The sequence below is a fragment of the Cherax quadricarinatus genome, chromosome 80 (genome assembly GCF_038502225.1).
Source record: "Cherax quadricarinatus isolate ZL_2023a chromosome 80, ASM3850222v1, whole genome shotgun sequence".
NCBI lineage: Eukaryota > Metazoa > Arthropoda > Malacostraca > Decapoda > Parastacidae > Cherax > Cherax quadricarinatus.
The window spans coordinates 10,024,850-10,049,984 of NC_091371.1; the positions used below are offsets into that span (position 1 = coordinate 10,024,850).

At 48.7% G+C, this 25,135-nt stretch overlaps 1 protein-coding gene across 6 annotated transcripts in view; it reads right to left on the bottom strand.

Annotated features, from left to right (window-relative positions):
- Positions 1–25,135, bottom strand: part of LOC128702322 (AT-rich interactive domain-containing protein 3C) — a 385,866-nt gene that overhangs the window by 38,917 nt on the left and 321,814 nt on the right. For all 6 annotated transcript variants that reach the window (XM_070102108.1, XM_070102109.1, XM_070102106.1 and 3 more), the window contains one exon: positions 11,953–12,136. In XM_070102108.1, coding sequence (XP_069958209.1) covers positions 11,953–12,136 — 184 coding nt within the window. The remainder of the gene's footprint in view (positions 1–11,952; positions 12,137–25,135) is intronic.

The following is a 25,135-nucleotide window of genomic DNA, read 5'->3' on the forward strand; positions in this document are numbered from 1 at the left end:
TATCTGATTGGTCACCAAGTCACGGGCATTATACCTGTCATTTGTCTTGTCTGGTTGCTGACCGCGCAGGTCGCCACGGTCCTGGGCTGACCCCGCAGGCCGCCACGGTCCTGGGCTGACCCCGCAGGCCGCCACGGTCCTGGGCTGACCCCGCAGGCCGCCACGGTCCTGGGCTGACCCCGCAGGCCGCCACGGTCCTGGGCTGACCCCGCAGGCCGCCACGGTCCTGGGCTGACCCCGCAGGCCGCCACGGTCCTGGGCTGACCCCGCAGGCCGCCACGGTCCTGGGCTGACCCCGCAGGCCGCCACGGTCCTGGGCTGACCCCGCAGGCCGCCACGGTCCTGGGCTGACCCCGCAGGCCGCCACGGTCCGGGGCTGACCCCGCAGGCCGCCACGGTCCTGGGCGGACCCCGCAGGCCGCCACGGTCCTGGGCTGACCCCGCAGGCCGCCACGGTCCTGGGCTGACCCCGCAGGCCGCCACGGTCCTGGGCTGACCCCGCCGGCCGCCCCGGTCCTGGGCTGACCCCGCAGGCCGCCACGGTCCTGGGCTGACCCCGCAGGCCGCCACGGTCCTGGGCTGACCCCGCAGGCCGCCACGGTCCTGGGCTGACCCCGCAAGCCGCCACGGTCCTGGGCTGACCCCGCAGGCCGCCACGGTCCTGGGCTGACCCCGCAGGCCGCCACGGTCCTGGGCTGACCCCGCAGGCCGCCACGGTCCTGGGCTGACCCCGCAGGCCGCCACGGTCCTGGGCTGACCCCGCAGGCCGCCACGGTCCTGGGCTGACCCCGCAGGCCGCCACGGTCCTGGGCTGACCCCGCAGGCCGCCACGGTCCTGGGCTGACCCCGCAGGCCGCCACGGTCCTGGGCTGACCCCGCAGGCCGCCACGGTCCTGGGCTGACCCCGCAGGCCGCCACGGTCCTGGGCTGACCCCGCAGGCCGCCACGGTCCTGGGCTGACCCCGCAGGCCGCCACGGTCCTGGGCTGACCCCGCAGGCCGCCACGGTCCTGGGCTGACCCCGCAGGCCGCCACGGTCATCACTAAGCACAACTTAGGGTGAAAATAAACTGAGTAACACTCCGATTCTCCCTCTAAGACATTTAGAAAGTTTGAATCCAGTCTGATGAGGCATTCTCAAGGTCTTCTTTGGCACGTCACCTTATATAATTTTGGTTGACACAGACAACTCCCTATTCTTCCTCACTGGAATTAAATCATTGCAATGTTGCTACTCTACTCTCCGCATCAACAGTCATTCATTTATACCTTTGATTAGTTCCGAGAGGAGTTCTACTCCCGGTGCCCGGTCATGGGCCAGGCTCATCCGGTGCCTGCCAGGTCAGCCGGGCTCTTGTTGGTGGCCCGCAGCCCCACACATCCGTCAGAGCCTGGCTGTCATTGATAACTATATGTAAAACATTGTCTGAGTGAATATTGCCACAACCACCTTAAAACAGGTGACGATCAGATGTAAAGACAATATAACGCGTTCACGTCAGATGAGATAATTACACTAAGTGCAGCACCTCCATCCATAACACAACACAATCTTGAATGCCTGCCCACACGCAGAACAACCCTTCCCTTCCTCACCCCTGTCACCACCCCACACCTTCCTCCAGACCCTGACAGTACCCCACCACAAATGAGGTAGTTGAAGTTCTATCAATAAAGATCGAGAACCAAAACCTAGTCATTGTGGTTGTATACAAGCCACCAGATGCAACCTCACAACACTTCAAGGAACAGCTACTGAAAATTGATTACTGTTTGGAAAACCTTCCAGCTCCATCCCCAAACATCTTACTGCTTGGTGATTTCAACCTAAGGCATACAAAATGGAAGAATGTAGCAAATAATGTTATAGCTGAAACAATCCCCGGAGGTAGCGCAGATGAAAGGTCACACACACATGAGCTACTAAGTCTCTGCGAAAAACACACCTTAAGCCAGCAGATAGTGGAGCCAACAAGACTAAAAAACACACTTGACCTTAACTTCACAAATAATGAGGACCTGATAAGAGACATAAGAATATCAAAAACAACTAATTCCGATCACAACCTAATCGAAGTCCAGACGTACATGCATAGGGGTCCTGATCAGCAGAATGCATGTACCTGTGAAGGTGCCTTCACAAAATACAACTTCAACAACAAGAACATCAACTGGGACCAGGTAAACCATGTCCTAAACGAAACATGTTGGGAAGATGTCTTAAATGACATGGATCCAAACCAGTGCCTCGAAAGGATCAACTTCCTGGCAGCCAAAGCATGTTCTAGGCATATTCCCCTAAGAAAGAAGAGCAGGAGTAAACTGGAGAGAGAAAGACGCTCCTTCTACAGAAGACGACGAAGAGTCACTGAGCTCCTCAGGAGTGCTAGAATATCTGATACACGAAAGGAGGCGCTGACCAGGGAAGTGGAAACTATCGAACTTAAGTTAAATGACTCTTACAGGAACCAGGAGAGGCAGGAGGAGCTTAAAGCTATTAGTGAAATTGAAAGAAATTCAAAATATTTCTTTTCATATGCCAAAAACAAGGCAAATACCACATCTAGTATCGGGCCCTTACTCAGACAGGATGGGACTTACACAGATGACAACAAGGAAATGAGTGAAATATTGAAATCCCAGTACGACTCTGTGTTTAGTGAACTACTAGTCGGTCTGAGGATCGACGACCCAAATGATTTCTTCATGAATGAGCCTCAAAACTCCATAAATGTATGCCAGATTTCCGACATTACCCTAACTCCGATAGATTCCGAAAAAGCCATTGACAACATGCCCATGCACTCAGCCCCGGGCCCAGACTCGTGGAACTCTGTTTTCATTAAGAACTGCAAGAAACCCCTCTCGCGTGCCCTAAGTACACTATGGAGGAGGAGCTTGGACATGGGTGAAATTCCACAGTCACTTAAAACAACGGATATAGCCCCACTCCATAAAGGTGGCAGCTAAGCATTAGCTAAGAACTATAGACCAATAGCTCTGACGTCCCACATCATAAAAATCTTTGAAAGAGTGCTAAGAAGCAGGATTGCAAATCACCTGGATTCCCAAAATCTGCACAATCCAGGGCAACATGGGCTCAGGGCAGGTCGCTCCTGCCTCTCACAACTACTGGATCACTATGACATGGCCTTGGATGCACTGGAAGAAAATCAGAATGCAGATGTAATATACACAGACTTTGCAAAAGCATTTGACAAATGCGATCATGTCGTAATAGCCCATAAAATACGTGCTAAAGGAATAACTGAGAAAGTGGGGAGATGGATCTTCAACTTCCTAACAAATCGAACACAAAGAGTAGTGGTCAACAGAGTTAAATCGGAGGCTGCCATAGTGAAGAGCTCTGTTCCACAAGGCACAGTACTCGCCCCCATCTTACTCCTTATCCTCATATCAGACAGACAGAGATATACACCACAGCACCGTATCATCCTTTGCGGATGATACTAGGATCTGCATGAGGCTGTCATCTGCTGAGGACGCGGTTAACCTCCAAGAAGATATAAACAAAGTTTTCCAGTGGGCAACGGTAAACAATGTGATGTTCAATGAGGACAAATTCCAACTACTCCGTTATGGAAAACTGGAGGAGATAATAACTAGAACAGAGTATACTACAGACTCCGGCCATACAATAGAGCGGAAAAATAATGTAAGGGACCTGGGAGTAGTAATGTCGGAGGATCTCACTTTCAAGGATCACAACAGTGCCATGGTCGCACGTGCAAAGAAAATGATAGGATGGATAATGAGAACTTTCAAAACGAGAGATGCCAAGCCAATGATGATCCTTTTCAAATCACTTTTTCTCTCTAGGCTGGAATACTGCTGTACATTAACATTTCCATTCAAAGCAGGTGAAATCGCAGATCTAGAGAGTGTACAGAGATCCTTTACTGCACGTATAAGTTCTGTCAGGCACCTTAACTACTGGGAACGCTTGGAAGCACTTGACTTGTACTCGTTGGAACGCAGGAGGGAGATATATATCATAATCTACACTTGGAAAATCTTGGAAGGAATGGTCCCAAATCTGCACACAAATCACTCCCTACGAAAGTAAAAGACTGGGCAGGCGATGCAAAATGCCCCCAATAAAAAGTAGGGGCGCCACTGGTACACTAAGGGAAAACACCATAAGTGTCCGGGGCCCAAAACTGTTCAACAGCCTCCCATCAAGCATTAGGGGAATTGCCAATAAGCCCCTGGCTGCCTTCAAGAGCTGGATAGATACCTAAAGTCAGTACCGGATCAGCCGGGCTGTGGCTCGTACGTTGGACTGCGTGCGGCCAGCAGTAACAGCCTAGTTGATCAGGCCATGATCCATCGGGAGGCCTGGTCATGGACCGGGCCGCGGGGGCGTTGATCCCCGGAATAACCTCCAGGTAACCAGGTAACCACACCCTCTTCCAAACCCTGTCACCACTCCACACCCTCCTAAACACCCTGTCACCACCCCACACCCTCCTCCACACCCTGTCACCACCCCACACCCTCCTCCACACCCTGTCACCACCCCACACCCTGTCACCACCCCACACCCTGTCACCACCCCACACCCTGTCACCACCCCACACCCTGTCACCACCCCACACCCTGTCACCACCCCACACCCTGTCACCACCCCACACCCTGTCACCACCCCACACCCTCCTCCATTCCAAAACCCACACACCAACCACACCTTCCTTCGTATACTCCCCTTCCCCCACTAAAACAAAGTGGAACCAGCATAATCACTGGAGCACTTGTGGAGCCCCAACCCTCCATCAGAGTGTCAGGTCACACTCATTATGAAATTTGAAGCAGGAATTACCAGAGCAATAAAGGGAGGCGGTGGAGCTCGTCAGTATAAAAACCTGGAGACTCCGGTTACCCACATTACCATTAAACGAGTCCCCACTAAACACATGCTAAGTGTTTTGTCTCGTACACATGGACGAGGAGGATACTTCTGAACACATGTCGTTCAATAGCTTGTTTCACAAGAGTCTTCCTTCGTTGGGTAATATACCAGTAAGGTAATATTCAATAATACTTTTCTTTCATTAGGTAGTGTGCCAGTAAGGTAGGTCTGAGGGACTGACCACCTCAAATCTAAGTCTTCAAGCGTGATAGACTTATTACATCCTCTTCACATCTCTACTTCTGTACTTGACTGAAGAAACGTACTGTGTAGGCGAAACGTTCGGAATAAAGATAGTTAACTGTCGCACACGTGGTTCATGAACTTACCAAACTTACCATGGGTTTTCATACCTTATAAGAGACTTCACTATCGTATTAGACAGGTCTTCACACTGAGAGGGAGCCTTCAGGTAGCTAATGTCGATTCAACATGTCTATTCACTAACTCTTCCAGACGTGATAGTCCCTCAATTCCGAATGAGGGACTATAAACCTAGGAAGAGGTGTCCCTGGCAGGTCCCAGTGGAACTACTCAGAGTGAACAATCACAAATCCGTGACTGGTGAAGTCAAAATTTTGGCTAGGAAAAAAGGTCACTGGAAAAAAAAGTTAAATTATATATTAAATTAGGCTGTGTCTTTTTCCCTGGAACATGTGCAACATCTGGGTATCTGCATTTATAGACTTTTCACCCTCCAGTGTCTTTATCAATACAAGAAGAGTCTTCGAGACTACGGTGTTCAACTCCAAGGCTGAGGGACTGATTACCTCGTCTCGTTTACATAGCTCTACAGTCTTCACAATATGTTTTTGTATTGTACTGATGAGGCCACTGGTTGGCAAAACGTCTACAAATAAAGATAACGAGATATTGCACATGTGCCTAATTCTTCAGCTTGTTGGTACTGTATACCATTCATGTATAACCACTCAGTACCGAGCAGGGTTCAGAGTACCGAGCAGGGTTCAGAGTACCGAGCAGGGTTCAGAGCACCGAGCAGGGTTCAGAGTACCGAGCAGGGTTCAGAGTACCGAGCAGGGTTCAGAGTACCGAGCAAGGCGCAACGAGACAGGTGGGTTAGGCGAACGAAGACTTAATTAGCCAGGTATTTACGATCACATGATGGTCATCTGGTAACACCAGTTGCTGCAGTCCTCTGTGCTTGTGGCAGGTGGAAAATCAGAGGAAGCAGCAGGAAGTAGGGTGTTCTGGCAGGGTGAGAGACAGTAGGGCGTTCTGGCAGGGTGCAAGAGGCAGCAGGGTGCTCTGGTAGGGTGTTAGAGGCAGTACCTTTGGCACCTTTGTGCCGGTAGTGTGGGAAGAACAGAGTTGATCGGACATTTGGCAGTACTAAGGCAAATGGCGTGTTTAATCGCTATCCGAAATGATTCGAGGTGTTTCCAAGGGTACAAAGGACGCCCTTCGCGCCTATAGGCCTCATGTCTGTGGCAATGTGGGCCGTCTTCCACCCAGATGAGGTGTATGGTAATAAGTGGGAGATGAGTGTGGGAGAGGGCCGGTGGGCGGACACCTAAGTATCGACTATATCATTACTTAGGGGCACTGAGTTCACTCTGAGCACTGGGGTTAACCCTGAGGTACTTGGGCTCACTCTGCGACCTCACTGGTTAGGTAACCCTAGAAATACTTCCCGTTACGACGTTTGTAATCTCGTGTTTGAGGGGGTCAGTCCCCTCGATGAGACTGACCACCTCATAACTAAGTCTTCGAGGGACTGATTACATCGTCTTCACATCTTCAGCTGCCTTCTTTCCACTGGACTGAAGAAGCCTACTGTGTGGGCGAAACGCTCAGAATAAAGATACTAAACTGCTGTACATGTCTTATTAACTTAATGATAATAGTATACAATACCGAGAAAAACTGAATGCGAAAAAGATTAAGAATTCTGATAAGCAATAATTTCAAGACAAACCCGTTCATATATGATCGTAATAAAACGAACAGAGTTCTTGGCTTATATCAGGAAGCATAAAAAAGTCCAATGGTTACATTTCAACTATATAATCTTGGTAAGATCTCAGATTCTGCTGCGCAGTTCTGGTCTCCATATTACAGAATGGACACAAAATGGGCAAGAAAAGAATAGAGAAGGATGACCCAGTTGATTGCACATATCAGAAATGTCTCCTACAAGGATGGACTCGGTACTCAATCTGTACTCTGGAGAAGCGTAGAATTAGGGAGGATATGACTGAAGTGTACAAATGGAAAGACGGAATAAAACTGATTAACGTGCTGAATACATTCAAACAAGACAGGACTCGCAACAATGGATTCAAGTTGGACGAATTCAAATTTAGACAGGATTGCAAGGAAAGTAGTGGATTGGCAGCAGAGTCGTGGCCGAGTGTAATAAACTACCGAGTTGTACATGAATGGTATATAATACCAACGTTTCGCCAACCAGTGACTATCAGTACAAGGGCATAATGTAAAGAATCTGAAGATTGGTAGGAAAGACACATAGGCAACATTTAGGCAACTTTATTCCGAAACGTTTCGCCTACACAGTAGGCTTCTTCAGTCGAATACAGAAAGTAGGCAGGAACAGTAGAGATGTGAAGACGATGTAATCAGTCCATCACCCTTAAAGTCGTAGAATTTGAGGTTGTCAGTCCCTCAGCCTGGAGAAGTTCCTACCAACCTGTCGGTATTTTATACCACTTAAATGTTCATCCGAAGATTCTTCAGGACGACTACAGTACTTTTCATCAACTTCAAGGCTGAGGGACTGATTACCTCACCTTTTTATATACTTCCACAGTCTTCACATTATATCCTTGTACTGATGAAGCCACTGGATGGCGGAAAGTCTATAAATAAAGAAGGGTTAGAACGTATTCTTACTCAAGACCAAGTACGATTCTTTTCCCCTCGAAGTCGGTACAAGAAAGGAGCAGCACTGCAGCAGGCCTACTGGCCCATGTCTACCGATCGTTGTATATTCTACAATATGCCATTAATCCACACCTGTTCCAGCAATAAATGATTGGCGTTCTTGTCAGTTACTTGAAGATGGTTATAAAAGTACATTACAGCGCACCTGCGCTGCGCATCGCGTTCCAAGACAGGTGTCTCCACCAATTAGTTCCCGGCGGTCATAAAAGCTACCATAATGTGTATGTAACACATCGAACCTTGCGGATTGGGAGCAGTGTTGCGTGAGAAAGTTGCGGTGGGTGTGTGGGAGTGGGAGGGAGGGTTGTGGGCGTGGGCGGTCCCTCTCACTTGCTGGATAGTCTTAGGCACTCCACTGAGTTTGCTGATAGTGGCAACACCTATCACAACACCTGTTGCGACTGTCGCAACACCTGAGGGAGAGATATATCATAATCTACACTTGGAAAATCTTGGAAGGAATGGTCCCAAATCTGCACACAGAAATCACTCCCTACGAAAGTAAAAGACTGGGCAGGCGATGCAAAATGCCGCCAATAAAAAGTAGGGGCGCCATTGGTACACTAAGAGAAAACACCATAAGTGTCCGGGGCCCAAAACTGTTCAACAGCCTCCCATCAAGCATTAGGGGAATTGCCAATAAACCCCTGGCTGCCTTCAAGAGAGAGCTGGACAGATACCTAAAGTCGGTGCCGGATCAGCCAGGCTGTGGCTCGTACGTTGGACTGCGTGCGGCCAGCAGTAACAGCCTAGTTGATCAGGCCCTGATCCATCGGGAGGCCTGGTCATGGACCGGGCCGCGGGGGCGTTGATCCCCGGAATAACCTCCAGGTAACCTTCAGGCAGTGGCAACACCTATCACAACACTCGCAGCGGCCGTCGCAACACCCACAGATGCCGTCACAACACACAGCTGCCGTCACAACACCGTCATTCAAAAATCAAAAGAGAATCCCCAACAGACTGATCCTCGTCAGTCTGGCCGTAGTGCCTACCTTGCGAGGGCAATAGCCAGACTGATCAGGCCTTCAACCAGGAGGTTTTGGTCTGAGATCAGTAATCACCAGGTCCTGCCCAGTTCCTCCTGCCCCCCCGTCCTCTAGGTTCTGCTTCTCCTGCCCAGAGCTTCCTTGCTCCACTCGGCACAAGGAACCTCATCACTAATGCATACTTCAATTTCGTGGGATGGGCGGGCGTGGGAAGCGGCGGGATGGACCAATAGCCCAATGGCAGGGATACGCGGGCGTGGCGAGGCGTATGGTTATATTGAGGAGAAACGAGCGAGTTCAGGAATGCATTGGGGATTCTTTGGGTGGCGTGCGGAAAGGCATGGGAGGAGGCGTGCGGAAAGGCACGGGGAGAGGCGTAATTAAAAGCGTCAGGATATTTTATAGGAGTAGGGAATGTAATGGCAACAGGGAGGTGTGAGGAAAGGATGTAGAATGCGTGGTAAAGACAAGGGAATGCGTGGGTAAGATTAAGGAATGCGTTAAGACAAGGGAATGCGTTATCAAGACTGAGGAAGGGGTGTAGAAGGCATGAAGGAAGTGTAGGGGAAGGGAGTGTGAGAAAGTATGGGGGAGGGGGGGCTACAGGAGTGAAGAATAAGACATGTGTAACATCTGTGTATCCACATTTATAGACGTTTTGCCAACCAGTGACTATCAATGATGGAGGAAGGTGACACTGTTCTGAGAGTGAAGGTGACACTGTGCTGAGAGTGAAGGTGACACTGTGCTGAGAGTGAAGGTGACACTGTGCTGAGAGTGAAGGTGACACTGTTCTGAGTGAAGGTGACACTGTTCTGAGTGAAGGTGACACTGTTCTGAGAGTGAAGGCGGCACTATGCTGAGAGTGAAGGTGACACTGTGTTCTAAGAGTGAAGGTGACAGTTCTGAGAATGAAGGTGGCACTTCTGAGAGTGAAGGCGGCACTGTGTTATAAGAGTGAAGGTGGCACTGTGCCGAGAGTGAAGGTGACACTGTTCTAAGAGTGAAGGTGACACTGTGCTGAGAGTGAAGGTGACACTGTGTTCTGAGAGTGAAGGTGACACTGTTCTGAGAGTGAAGGTGACACTGTTCTGAGTGAAGGCGGCACTATGCTGAGAGTGAAGGTGACACTTACTGTGTTCTAAGAGTGAATGTGGCACTGTGTTGACAGTGAAGGTAACACTGTGTTCTGAGAGTGAAGGTGACAGTTCTGAGAATGAAGGTGACACTGTGCTGAGAGTGAAGGTGACACTGTGCTGAGATAGAAGGTGGCACTGTTCTGAGAGTGAAGGTGACACTGTTCTAAGAGTGAAGGTGACACTGTTCTAAGAGTGAAGGTGACACTGTTCTAAGAGTGAAGGTGACACTGTTCTGAGTGAAGGCGGCACTATGCTGAGAGTGAAGGTGACACTTACTGTGTTCTGAGAGTGAAGGTGACACTGTTCTGAGAGTGAAGGTGACACTGTTCTGAGTGAAGGTGACTGTTCTGAGAGTGAAGGCGGCACTGTTCTAAGAGTGAAGGTGACACTGTGCTGAGAGTGAAGGTGACACTGTTCTGAGAGTGAAGGTGACACTGTGTTCTGAGAGTGAAGGTGACACTGTGTTCTGAGAGTGAAGGTGACACTGTGTTCTGAGAGTGAAGGTGACACTGTTCTGAGTGAAGGCGGCACTATGCTGAGAGTGAAGGTGACACTATGCTGAGAGTGAAGGTGACACTTACTGTGTTCTAAGAGTGACAATGAGAGTGTGCACTGTTCTGAGAGTTGACAGTGAAGGTAACACTGTGTTCTGAGAGTGAAGGTGACAGTTCTGAGAATGAAGGTGACACTGTGCTGAGAGTGAAGGTGACACTGTGCTGAGATAGAAGGTGAAGGTGACACACTGTTCTGAGAGTGAAGGTGACACTGTTCTAAGAGTGATGGTGACACTGTTCTAAGAGTGAAGGTGACACTGTTCTGAGAGTGAAGGTGACACTGTTCTGAGTGAAGGCGGCACTATGCTGAGAGTGAAGGTGACACTTACTGTGTTCTGAGAGTGAAGGTGACACTGTTCTGAGAGTGAAGGTGACACTGTTCTGAGTGAAGGTGACTGTTCTGAGAGTGAAGGCGGCACTGTGCTGAGAGTGAAGGTGACACTGTGTTCTGAGAGTGAAGGTGACACTTACTGTGTTCTGAGAATGAAGGTGACACTTACTGTGTTCTGAGAATGAAGGTGACACTTACTGTGTTCTGAGAATGAAGGTGACACTGTGTTCTGAGAATGAAGGTGACACTTACTGTGTTCTGAGAGTGAAGGTGACACTTACTGTGTTCTGAGAATGAAGGTGACACTTACTGTGTTCTGAGAGTGAAGGTGACACTTACTGTGTTCTGAGAGTGAAGGTGACACTGTGTTCTGAGAGTGAAGGTGACACTTACTGTGTTCTGAGAGTGAAGGTGACACTTACTGTGTTCTGAGAGTGAAGGTGACACTGTGTTCTGAGAGTGAAGGTGACACTTACTGTGTTCTGAGAATGAAGGTGACACTTACTGTGTTCTGAGAATGAAGGTGACACTTACTGTGTTCTGAGAATGAAGGTGACACTTACTGTGTTCTGAGAATGAAGGTGACACTTACTGTGTTCTGAGAGTGAAGGTGACACTTACTGTGTTCTGAGAGTGAAGGTGACACTTACTGTGTTCTGAGAGTGAAGGTGACACTTACTGTGTTCTGAGAGTGAAGGTGACACTTACTGTGTTCTGAGAGTGAAGGTGACACTTACTGTGTTCTGAGAGTGAAGGTGACACTTACTGTGTTCTGAGAGTGAAGGTGACACTTACTGTGTTCTGAGAGTGAAGGTGACACTTACTGTGTTCTGAGAGTGAAGGTGACACTTACTGTGTTCTGAGAGTGAAGGTGACACTTACTGTGTTCTGAGAGTGAAGGTGACACTTACTGTGTTCTGAGAGTGAAGGTGACACTTACTGTGTTCTGAGAGTGAAGGTGACACTTACTGTGTTCTGAGAGTGAAGGTGACACTTACTGTGTTCTGAGAGTGAAGGTGACACTTACTGTGTTCTGAGAGTGAAGGTGACACTTACTGTGTTCTGAGAGTGAAGGTGACACTTACTGTGTTCTGAGAGTGAAGGCGGCACTGGTGATAGAAGAAGGTAGTTTCAGACCCTTGATAATCTCTTGCCAGAGTTTCTTGTTAATAACATCGACCAGACCACCACGAGCCACCACAAGGTTGTAGAGTTCGTAGAGGTCCAGGACCTGCTTGGCCATGATGGGCAACCGGTTGATGGGCGTACCTGATGGGCAGGAGAGAGAGAGGGGTTAGTGCTGCTTGATCCTGATGGGCAGGGCAGTGAAAAAGACTCTTGCTCATGATTGTACCTGATGGGCTGAAGGTGAGGTTGGTGGTATCCTGCTGTGATAGTGTATCTGATGCACGGAAAATAGTAGTGTACTTTCGATACGAGTTGCAACAATACCTGTTACTACTACTGGGAGTCTACCCACATGGGTATCTCGGGGCCTGCTGACCCACACACCCATCACAGCCTGGTTGATCTGGCACCTGGTGAAGGTACTGATCCAGCTTTTACCTGACGACTTTTACACACAATCTAGCAATATTTCTGGTACCTACTAGTAGCAAGCTGAATAGTCACTGATGTTGATACAGTGTTCTCTTTTATACCCACGGCGCCCCTGCCTCTCTTTCTAATCAAATACATTGTTACGATATTGTGTAGGCTCGGAAGTAGATCCTTTGATGATAGACCCATGATGTGCTCCAAGACCTTTTCTACTCTCGGAGCCCGGCCATGGGTCGGTATCATTCACTTACATTTTATGTACAACTCTCTCCTCAGTTCTTCAAGGCATTATCAGTTGTACTGTATGAGCAGAAAAAAAACTATCTGTTCCAGGTTTAGTGCTTAGTAATAATAATAATATATCTATTCCAGTTCTGATACCTCCAGTTCTGATATCTCCTGCCCCGACAGGAGCCATCAACACAACTCGATTTGAATAAGGTCACCACTGGCATTATGTCTCTTGTTTTGAAAGTTCTCATTGTCCACCCGGTCATTTACCAGGCTTTTTCAACCACTGGATTACTGTGTTCTTTAATTAAGAGAGATCAGCTGGCATTATTATGTATGATGGAAGGAAGAATTGTGTTAGTGATGCTTGGTCATGATCAGTAAATGGTTAGTAGGCTTACCTGTGCCACCACCATCGCTGGGGTGCCACCTCCACCATCACTAGGGTACCACCATCACTGGGGTGCCACCACCACCATCACTGGGGTGCCGCCACCACCACCATCACTGGGGTGCCATCTCTGAGGTGCCACCACCATCACTGGGGTGCCAACTTGTGTGGGTCATCAAACGTGCTACGAGTGACAAATGAAGTGCGGGCGATGCCGGAGCGTCACTGTTATTAATGGACTAACAACAATTAGTGCCGCTGGCAATATGGACTAGCTGGGGGGTGGTGGGTGGCAGGCGGCAGGAAGGATGGCAGGCAGAGGCAGTAGTTGCCGAGGCAATATCAGTCCAGCTCACCACCCGTGTGATTGATGATCTTCCCGCGACATTGTAACGAGGGCAATACTTTATACAGAAGACCCCTGTACGCTGGTGAGAGGTTGACACTGCTGCCTGCCGCCCACCCTCCGCTACCCACCACCCATGAACACCCAACACGCCGCCAATAACCTCCCTAAATGCCCTGCCAGCCGCCCACTAACCATCTTCCCCTCCCTGCCCATATCAGTCCTTCCTCTGTCAGCACCTCTGATACTAATCAAACCCAGCCCTTTTCACTCTCATATTTGTCCAGTCTTGCAGTCAGCAGGATTCGAACCCACGTCTGGAGAGTGCCACAACTCCCCATGTAACACCTTAGACCACTAAGTTATAGATGCCTGAAGAAGCTAGGTGGGGAATACTGACAGTGTATTTACACTGTAGGTGGGGATTTTCCAGAGGACCTCAGGTGAGATTTGTACTCAACTCTCCTGATCAGGCCCATCAGAGTTACTTGCAAGTGCCACACACCCATCAAACACCTGCTCATACTAACGAGGACCAAATGTTGACTAACACGTGTATCACACTTGTTTACAAACTCCAGGCATGACGTCACTGAGTATGACGTCACCATTTGGCATGACGTCAGTGCCGGTCACGACGTCACTTCCGGCCACGAGAGAGTATGAACCATAAATAGAATTACGTCAAGTGACGTAATCTTATATTTTGCAGTTTCAGGTCACTTTTAATTTGTAGGAAGATGATGACGGATAATAATAATAGTAATAGTAATAATAGTAGTAGTAATATTAATAATAGTAGTGGTAGTAGTAGTAGTAGTTAAACATCATCAGTTAAATACCTCATTAAATTACTATGATAAAGATTCCCTTTAAAAATCCCCCGAGGTCCCTACAGGCACCTCGGTAATTATAAAAACCAGGAAGGCAGAAAGACCTAAACCGAGGTCAAACTCTTGAAATATGACCCACAGTGGCAGGTCACAAACTACACAGATGGATAGAGGTTCAGGAGAAACTCTGAACACGTGACTATGGGCGAGATGTGTTTGTGTACCTGGGAAGAAAAAGTGATGATAAAGAAGGAGTAAGGAAATAAACAAGACAATCCACGGATTTTCCTCATCTTTGTCAGTCTTGAACCCCCCCCCCTCAGTCTCCTGTCCGTCTTGAACCCTTCCTCAGTCTTCTGTCAGTCTTAAACCCCCCCTCGGTCTTCTGTCAGTCTTGAACCCCGCCTCGGTCTTCTGTCAGTCTTGACCCTCCCCTCGGTCTTCTGTCAGTCTTGATCCTCCCCTCGGTCTTCTGTCAGTCTTGACCCTCCCCTCGGTCTTCTGTCAGTCTTGAACCCCCCCCCCCTCAGTCTTCTGTCAGTCTTGAACCCCCCCTCGGTCCTCCAGTCTTGAAGCCTCAGTCCTCCACCAGTCTTGAACCTCCAATCCTCCGCCAACATTATTCTTAGCTCTGGTTAATTGTCGTGCTTTCGATGTCGTGTGATGGCGGCTCCGCCAGCGGCAAGATGGCGGCCGTAACCGCATCGTCCTTTCCAGAACGACAAAAAAAAAGAGAAGAAATTGGCCCATTAAGAAGGCTATTATACGATTGTGTGCATACCTGAGTCTCTCTCCAGCGTTCGGTGTCTCAAAGGTTCGTTCGGGATGGGTTGGAGGTGCGGCGTGGGTAAAGGACGAAACAATTTGGGAAGATTGGTGGACAGCGAAGTTGTTCCTCTCCGCTTTCAACACGGAAGATTTCAATAACCCAGACTTGTAATTATTGCTGGCAGGACCTGCCTTGTCCTGCCGCCCGCCCGGCCTGCCTGCCTGCCTGTTTTCCTGCCTGCCTTCTTGCCAACAGCCTGTACGAGACTGCTAAACACAAATTGGTGTAACATAGCCTACACAACAACATAGGGAGGCCTAGCCAGTACACAGCAACACAGGGAGGCCTAGCCAGTACCCAACACAGGGAGGCCTAGCCAGTACCCAACACAGGGAGGTCTAGTCAGTACCCAACACGGAGGCCTAGTCAGTACCCAACACAGGGATGCCTAGCCAGGACACAGCAACACAGGGAGGCCTAGCCAGTACACAGCAACACAGGGAGGCCTAGCCAGTACACAGTGAGGCCTAGCCAGGACACAACAACACAGGGAGGCCTAGCCAGAACACAACACAGGGAGGCCTAGCCAGAACACAACACAGGGAGGCCTAGCCAGAACACAACACAGGGAGGCCTAGCCAGAACACAACACAGGGAGGCCTAGCCAGAACACAAACTCCTTTTGTAGAGAAATCACAGATTGTGTTCACGTGGAGGCTAAATACACACTTGTCCAGCAAGACTGAGGGACAGATTACCTCTACCATTCGTCTTCGTCTGTCTCCAGGATTGCAGCTCATCTCTATATTCGACTGAAGCAGGCGAAACGTTTAATAAAACCGATGCCAAGTGCTGCACGTTTCTCGCTCATCAAACTATCAGTATTGTAACAAAAAAGGGGCACAATAGCGTGACGAACGAGACACAAACAACCCGCACATATAGAGGAGCTTACGACGACGTTTCGGTCCTCTTTGTGCAACTTTATAAATGGTCCAAATCGGACCGAAACGCCGTTGTAAGCTCTCTTCTATGTGCGGGTTATTTGTGTGTCAGTATTGCATTGTATTGTCAGTATTCCAAGTACACTGATGACTATTATACACTGTAAGGCAACTTACCACGGAACGGGTGGGATTTGAACCTATGTCGAATGATTGGTAAAACTCCAGGCCAGTGCGTAAGCCACTGGACCCCTGCCAACCTCCTTATAGTATATAGAAATATACCTAGATGGATAAATAGTACTGTAGCCAGCTGGTAGAGTGGTTAACGCACTGGCCTGGAGTTTTACTTCTCACTCGTCATGGGTTCAAACCCTACCCGTTCCACGGTTTGTTTACAATAATGTTATTACGCGAGTCACAAGGGAAACTACGTAAACAACCCGTATATAGGAGAGAGAAGCTTAAGACGATGTTTTGCTCCAACTTGGACCATGTAAATGGACCGAAACGTCGTTGTGTGTGTTGTGCGTGTGTTCTTCCAGTTTCTTTCTAAGGGAAACTTGTCTAGTTGGAGCATTACGAGTGTGGAAACACTCGTGTACAGTTGAAGACGGATGAAACGTTTTGCCACGATAATTCTACATGTACAAGATATACAGATCATAGCCGACATCGATGACATACTACTATATAGAAAGCTCCTTGTTATGCAGAGCATTTCCCGCAAATTAGGTTTTGTCCCAGGATGCGACCCACACCAGTCAACTAACTCCCAGGTGCCTATTTTACTGCTAGGTGAACATGGACAAAAGGTGTCTTAAGGAAACACGTCCTAAAGTTTTCACCCGTACCTTGGATCGACCCCCAGACCTCAGTGTGTGAGCTACCAATCGTTATAAGGAAAACTTATCTAGCTGGAGCATTGTCACAGTGGAAAAACACATTTATGTGCCATACCAAAACACGATAAGTGTCCGGGGCCCAAGACTGTTCAACAGCCTCCCAACAGCCATAAGGGGAATTACCAATAGGCCCCTGGTTGCCTTCAAGAGGGAGCTGGACAGATACCTAAAGTCAGTGCCGGATCAGCCGGGCTGTGGTTAGTACGTTGGACTACGTGGGGCCAGCAGTAACAGCCTCGTTGATCAGGCCCTGATCTACCGGGAGGCCTGGTCATGGACGAGGCCGCGGGGGCGTGAACTCCGGAATACCCTCCAGGTAGACTCCATGTAGGTAGGTGAAGACAGGAGATACTGCAGTACATGCAGTGAATGGTAGCATCTATTAGTGGTTGTATAGACTCCCTCGGCACGGTCTCAGATCAGGTCTGGGATGGAAATATTACTAGATATATGAACTATTAAATATACAGGTAAGTGAAGATAGTGGATGTAAGAGGTTTGTAAGATCTGCCCGTCATCTTAGGTGGAGTTTACAGTGAAGCTATCTTCACGTCTGAATCACCATCTTCACTCCACCACTAAATCATTATCATTATGCTATTACAACTGATCAACCACCAGAGCCGCTCATTATCAAGCCCACACCCGCCCTCGCCACGCCCACGCCCGCCCTTGCCACGCCCACAACCTGCCCCTCGTTACTCATCTGCCAACCAGCGAACTTCTTGATGGCCACCAAGCTGAGAATTACTGGATAAATTATGTATCATCAGTTCTCAAGACTTCTAGACCCTGTTATCATGCCAGTATGATGGCGGCGCCAGTAATGTGGGGTGCCTGAAGTACGAGGGTGCCTAACGTACGAGGTTGTAGGTGCCTGAAGTACGAGGGTGATGTGGGTGCTTGACGTACGATGTTAATGGATACATGACGTAAAACGGTGATGTTGGTGCCTGACGTAGGACGGTGATGTGGGTGCCTGACGTAGGACGGTGATGTGGGTGCCTGACGTAGGACGGTGATGTGGGTGCCTGACGTAGGACGGTGATGTGGGTGCCTGACGTAGGACGGTGATGTGGGTGCCTGACGTAGGACGGTGATGTGGGTGCCTGACGTAGGACGGTGATGTGGGTGCCTGACGTAGGACGGTGATGTGGGTGCCTGACGTAGGACGGTGATGTGGGTGCCTGACGTAGGACGGTGATGTGGGTGCCTGACGTAGGACGGTGATGTGGGTGCCTGACGTAGGACGGTGATGTGGGTGCCTGACGTAGGACGGTGATGTGGGTGCCTGACGTAGGACGGTGATGTGGGTGCCTGACGTAGGACGGTGATGTGGGTGCCTGACGTAGGACGGTGATGTGGGTGCCTGACGTAGGACGGTGATGTGGGTGCCTGACGTAGGACGGTGATGTGGGTGCCTGACGTAGGACGGTGATGTGGGTGCCTGACGTAGGACGGTGATGTGGGTGCCTGACGTAGGACGGTGATGTGGGTGCCTGACGTAGGACGGTGATGTGGGTGCCTGTCGTAGGACGGTGATGTGGGTGCCTGACGTAGGACGGTGATGTGGGTGCCTGACGTAGGACGGTGATGTGGGTGCCTGACGTAGGACGGTGATGTGGGTGCCTGACGTAGGACGGTGATGTGGGTGCCTGACGTAGGACGGTGATGTGGGTGCCTGACGTAGGACGAACATATGGGTGGCAAAGGTAGGACGATGATTAAGAAGGAAAACACTGGGATAACGAGGCGGAAGACAAAGGAAAACAATAAAGAGGGCCCAGGAAACAGGAGGAAGAGAGGAAAGGAGGAATTAGATAACAGACGAATGAAAGAGCACAAGACAATTAACAACGTTTCGCTCAAACGAAACTATGTCTTACACTGTTTCGTGCGTGTCATGTACTTGTCTCAACGCCTCTTGTACGGGAAGGTTGATGATAGAACAAGACAAACTATGCACGATTAGGGTCACAAGTCATTAGTCATTTGTCATTAGACAAATAAAATAAGAGCAACTCAGTAGAATACAGAATCATAATTCCCAGACGTGTTGCTTGACAGCCCCTTAGATTATGAGTGCTTGTAGCCAGGATGATCAGGAGTTGTATAGAGGAACTTAGCAAGTTCACTTTTTTAGGGACAATGAAGTGGATCGATTATTATCACAATTACACGTCAGTGTATTGATAGTATCCGTGAGCTGTACCGTTTTTTTTTTTAATGCCGTTTATGGTGTCTTTCGCTCCCCCACCACATAATTCCCCAGCACCCCTGTGTGTGACAACAGTGTCTCTGAGTTAATATTAAGACGATGGCTAGAAGACTTGTGAGGCTTCCCTCCTCACCTGAAGCCTTGTTGATGCATATTGTGTGTGCAAGACTGTACTAACCAAGTTGTTTTGCTGGGGTCTACTCTTAGCTCCTGGTCCCGGCTTTATAAACTTCATCGTTTTCCTAGTTTCTGGATTCCTGACCAATATCTTACCTCTTCTTAACACTGTGTATGAATTTATATCCACTAAACTTCCACATTCAGCGCATTCCACTTTCCTACTGCCCTGAAACTGTATAAGTACTCTAAACCCCCATGACTGGTCTGCTGTTAAGTATTCACGATCTTTCAGTTTTTATCCTCAACAGTGTCTGTCTCCCCAGTCATTTCCTCTCAGTGTCCTGTAAGTCACAGTCTCCAATAATTCTCTATTAGAGAATCGTCAGGTTCGATTTCTTCAGTCTTTCGTGAAGCACATCCCTCAGTCTTGGTACTATTCTGGTTGCAAACTTTTCAGCCATTGAAATATTCTAGATGTTTTCGATCAGGTGGGACTCCGCACTGTTGAATATTCTAAGATATTCACAATGCTATATATTCTAAAATATTCATGTGTACAAAATCCTAAAGGATTCTTTATTAAGATTCATGAAAGTTATTCTATTATCTAGCCTCGTATAGGCTGGCGTGTTAGTCCAGTGATATGCTCGTTGTTTTGTTTACTCCCAGTTTATTTCCTTTTACTCTGTGATCCCTTTCTCGTCTCCCACCTCTGAATTCTAAGTAAATTCTAACAGCAATTTCTTTGATCAGTGTTGTCCTTGGGTGTACCAGGAGAGCGAAGGAAATGAAGGAGGTTAAAATAATGAAGTATAGTGTAACTTTTAACCCTACGCATAACAGTGAAGGATATAACAAAGCGTAGCGTAATGTACCGTAGCTGCCAATGGAACTCTAAACACACTAGCCACTCGCTAAACTAATCACTAACCTCCCCCTAACCTAATCACATTTACCCCTCTCTCTTTCCTCATTACCCCTCTATCCCTCTCCTCCATCCATCCCCTCTCTTCACCTTACATCCCCCTCTTCTCATTCTCTAATTCCCCTTAGTTCCCTCTTGGTAAAAAAGTGACAGGTGCTGATCAACATGCAAGGGCACTAAAGTGTTTGATAGTGTTCCTGAAGCCATTGACGCGCGTTCCTGAGGCCTCTGATGCGCGTTCCTGAGGCCTCTGACGCGCGTTCCTGAGGCCTCTGACGCGCGTTCCTGAAGCCTCTGATGCGCGTTCCTGAGGCCTCTGATGCGCGTTCCTGAGGCCTCTGACGCGCGTTCCTGAGGCCTCTGACGCGCGTTCCTGAAGCCTCTGATGCGCGTTCCTGAGGCCTCTGATGCGCGTTCCTGAGGCCTCTGACGCGCGTTCCTGAGGCCTCTGACGCGCGTTCCTGAGGCCTCTGACGCGCGTTCCTGAAGCCTCTGATGCGCGTTCCTGAGGCCTCTGACGCGCGTTCCTGAGGCCTCTGACGCGCGTTCCTGAGGCCTCTGACGCGCGTTCCTGAGGCCTCTGACGCGCGTTCCTGAAGCCTCTGACGCGCGTTCCTGAAGCCTCTGATGCGCGTTCCTGAGGCCTCTGACGCGCGTTCCTGAAGCCTCTGACGCGCGTTCCTGAAGCCTCTGACGCGCGTTCCTGAAGCCTCTGACGCGCGTTCCTGAGGCCTCTGACGCGCGTTCCTGAAGCCTCTGACGCGCGTTCCTGAAGTCTACTTGGAACATACCCGAGACTGGTGTCGAGGGTTCTACCCTCACAGTCCAGCTAGGCTTTTCTGGAAGTTTAATCAGGCTGTTGCTGCCTGCTGGCCCATAACCACGAAGAAAAAGAAAACGAAGGAGGTAGGGAAAGGGGAGGAAGGTAGGGCGAGGGAGGTGGGGAGAAAGCAGGAAGAGAGAAAGGGAGGTAGGGATAAAGAACAAACAATAAAGAGTAGGCTGGAGAACAACACTGCAGGTGTTGGTCTGTGTTGTTGTGTGTGGGAGGAGCAGTAACCCAGCAATCTCCCAGCGGGCGGCAGCCGCCCACCCTGTCACACAGGTAACCGCCGCCCACCCTCACGCCGCCCCTACTCTCTCCCTCCACCCACTCAACATACCTCAAAATACTGGTGTCCACTTACATATTCTTCCAACAACCAAGATACGACAAACTTAAAAAAATTCCATCTTTCCGTTTATGGGTTCCCATAATCCCCCCCCCCCCAGTCAATAATAATGGTTGTGTCTTCCCCATAACCCCCCATCAATATTTATATATATATATATATATATATATATATATATATATATATATATATATATATAATACACACACACACACACCCCACTCTGAAAGAATAGAGAAATTCCAAGCGCTTTCGTACTACTCACATTATCAAGGAACTTGATAATGTGAGTAGTCACGAAAGCGCCTCTATTCTTTCAGAGTGGTTGTTTTGCATATTTTGAAATCACCCTGTGATCTTATTGCAATATATATATATATATATATATATATATATATATATCTCGTGCCGAATAGGTAAAACTGGTCAGTTAGTAAGAGCTCAAAGTCCTTTCAAAAATTTTCTTTTATGCGTTTAAAGACAATTTATGTTAATGCAAAAATTTATAATTTTGTACCAAAAGAACCTTATAATAAGGTTAGGAAAGTTTTCTAACAAGCGCAATTTAATTTAGCCCAATTAAATATATTCTAAACGAGTTTACAATAACTTAATATATTTTTTTCGTTAGGTTCATAATGATTCTTGCGAAATTATTGCATACACAAATTTTCGCTTGTCTTATTCGGCAAGAACGTTGCTATTCAAGCCAAAATAGCAAGTTTTACCTATTCCGCACGACATATATATCTTATACCTTTCACTCCTTTTCAATCACTCACAACCCCCCCTACAACCCCCCACCCAGCCTCCCCCACCCCCCTTTCAAACAATCCCTTCTCCATCGAGACCCCAGCCAGCAGACACCCCCTTAAAAGATGGGGGGGGGGGACAATTAGTAACAAAGGAGTGGGGGTCCACTTGGGACCCCCACCCGGGAGGGGTCAACATGGGACCCCTCTCGGGAGGGGGTCAAGGCTTCTCCAGGAGGCGGCCTATTACGCTTCCTAATTAACCTTTCAGGGGAAACGAGTGAGGTTGGGGGCGAGGGGGGGAGACGTGCATAGGCTGGAGGAAGGGGAAGGGGAGGCGAGGAGGGGGAGGAAGAAGGAACACGATGGTGGAGGGAGGGGGGAGAAGAGAGGTTATATAGGAAGGGGACACGTAGGGGGGAGAGGGGGAAAAATGGGTAAGGGAAAAGAGGCGGAGGAGGGGGTTGAAGAGGGTAAAGGGGGGTAGGGGAAGTGAGAGGGGGTGGAGGGGGGTGGAGGGGGTACAGGACAACTGAACTCAAAAAAAAAAAATTGAAGATTTGCTTTACGTTCAAAATATTTTAAAACAAAATAAAGGGTCCAACAGCTGCACAAAATAACGGGTCCAACAGCTGCACAAAATAACGGGTCCAACAGCTGCACAAAATAACGGGTCCAACAGCTGCACAAAACAGAATAACGGGTTCAACGAGTTTCGAGAGTTTTTGTACTCAAGAGAGCCCGGCCATGGGCCCGGCTCGTCTGGTGCTTGCCTGATCAGCCAGGTTATTTCTACTGGAGGTTCGCTGCCGCTCATATACATCACAGCCTAGTTGATCTGGCACCTGGTGAAGATACTTCTCCAGTTTCCACTTGAAGACTTCTACTGTTGTTTGCCTTCCCTATATTTCCAGTTGCTCACATCTTAACTGTTTCAGTTCCTTAGACATCAAACTTTCCACTAAACATCCTTCGTAGGAATCTAGTTCGTACTCCTGCTAATGATACTTCCGGAGTCTAATCCATTTCCTGCTATTGTCCTCTCCAGTACGCTAGAGAAACGTGTTGCTCTCTTTCCGACAGACTGAAGGAACACAAAGGAAGGGTCAGACTTGTCGACACCGATAATACTCTTTTCTGTCATGTTAGAGATCACAGTCATTCTATTAACTGGTCCTCTGTCAAATTGTCTTCCCTTCTTCTAGCCTTCACAGTCGCCATCTTGTTGAACCATCCCTTATACACAACTTTCCTAAAATGAATCTTAGTTGTGCCTTTGTCCTTTCTCATTATATTGTTAAATATTCCAAACTTCAGAACACTCGTGACTTCACCTGCCTAGGTGTGCTCTGCCCTGTGCCTTTTCTTCCCCCGAGTTTTTGGGACCACTCTCATGGGCTATTAGCTCTCCTGTGGTGTTTTTGTCTTCTCTTATTGTTAGGCTGCCTCCATTACTTCTACCGTTTCTGACTCCACATTCTGACTTTTGTGTCACTTCCATTACTCCCTTTTTATTACAACCTCTGTCACTGTTCGACTACAATTTTGCTTCTACGTCCTCTCGTACTACTACTACCGGCCTCGTCCCTCTCACGTATATATACTGGCTCCCTTCCCTTTGCGCTTGTGTGTGGCTGGTTAAAAGGTCTACGTCGGATCGAAACGTCGTCATAAGTTTCAGTCGCATATATGCAGGTTATAAGACTTGTATATGTCTCAGCAGGATGGAAATGGGACACAAACTAGCCACTATCGTTCACAGAGTGGAAATGGGACACACAAACTAGCCACTACCGTTCACAGGTCAGATATAATAAGATACACAAAAAACTAGCCATTTCGGCGGCAAAATCCATAATATAAATCAATACTTACATACTGTTTATTTAAATAATTTTAACTTCATTTTGTAGGCTGTTTAGGTCGCTCAATAACTGACGCACTTTAATGCGCGAGAAATGGAAGTTGTCATTTGAGAACGGTTTGCTTTACAACACAAACTAGTGTTTCATCCCTTCCTTTCCATCTATATCTCTCCCTCTCCTTCCTTCCTCTTCCCTTACTCCCCTTCCCTCTTACCAGCTGGAAGTCCTCGTGGTTATGTTTGCAGTAACTGGAGGCGTCAGGGGCTGGTCCCAGACCCTCCATCAGCATAGTTGGTAAACACAGGAAGACTGTAGCAGAACTTGTGGTGGGTGTTCCCCTCTGTCTGGTCCATCTCCTGGCTTACAGTGCCTATCCCAGTCCACCTCATGGTCCATGGTACCTATCCCAGTCTACTTCCTGGCCCACATTGCCTATCCCTAGTCCCCTCCTTATATCCCTCCTACCACCACACACATTCGGTACGGTAGATAAAACACTAGGTACCTTCAAAGCTGACGGACTGACTACTTCAGCGTCTACTACTAGCAATGACAAAGCTCTGTGATGAACTGATAAAGCCTCTGGCTAGCAAATCATCTTCAAAATTAAGTTATCCAAGTATTTCATGTGTGTGTAATTCATCACCAGAAATGAGTGGGTAGATTCATCACGCAGGATAGAAATTGACAGATCCACCGGAGACTGCTCCAAATTAGTGCTTTCTATCCCTTAAACACTGCATTTCACCAGTACTTAATCTTCTACGACCAGGCCTGGTCGTAGACCCGACCTCGGGGGCGTTGATCCCCGGAATGCCCTCCAGGTAGACGCTAGAAGATTTAAGCAGTGGTGAAATGCAGTGTTTAAGGGATAGGAAGTACAAATTTTATGGATAATGGCCCTGATCCACCGGGAGGCCTGGTCGAGGACCGGTCCGCGGGAGCATTGACCCCTGTTGACCTGGAGTCCACGTCCCCGCCTAAATAAACTCCAGGTAAATAGACGCAAAGTAGGTAGACTCCAGGTAGGTAGAATAACCAGGTATTACCTGGAGGTTACCTGGAGGTTATTCCGGGGATCAACGCCCCCGCGGCCCGGTCCACGACCAGGCCTCCCGATGGATCAGGGCCTGATCAACTAGGCTGTTACTGCTGGCCGCACGCAGTCCGACGTACGAGCCACAGCCCGGCTGATCCGGCACTGACTTTACGTATCTGTCCAGCTCTCTTGAAGGCA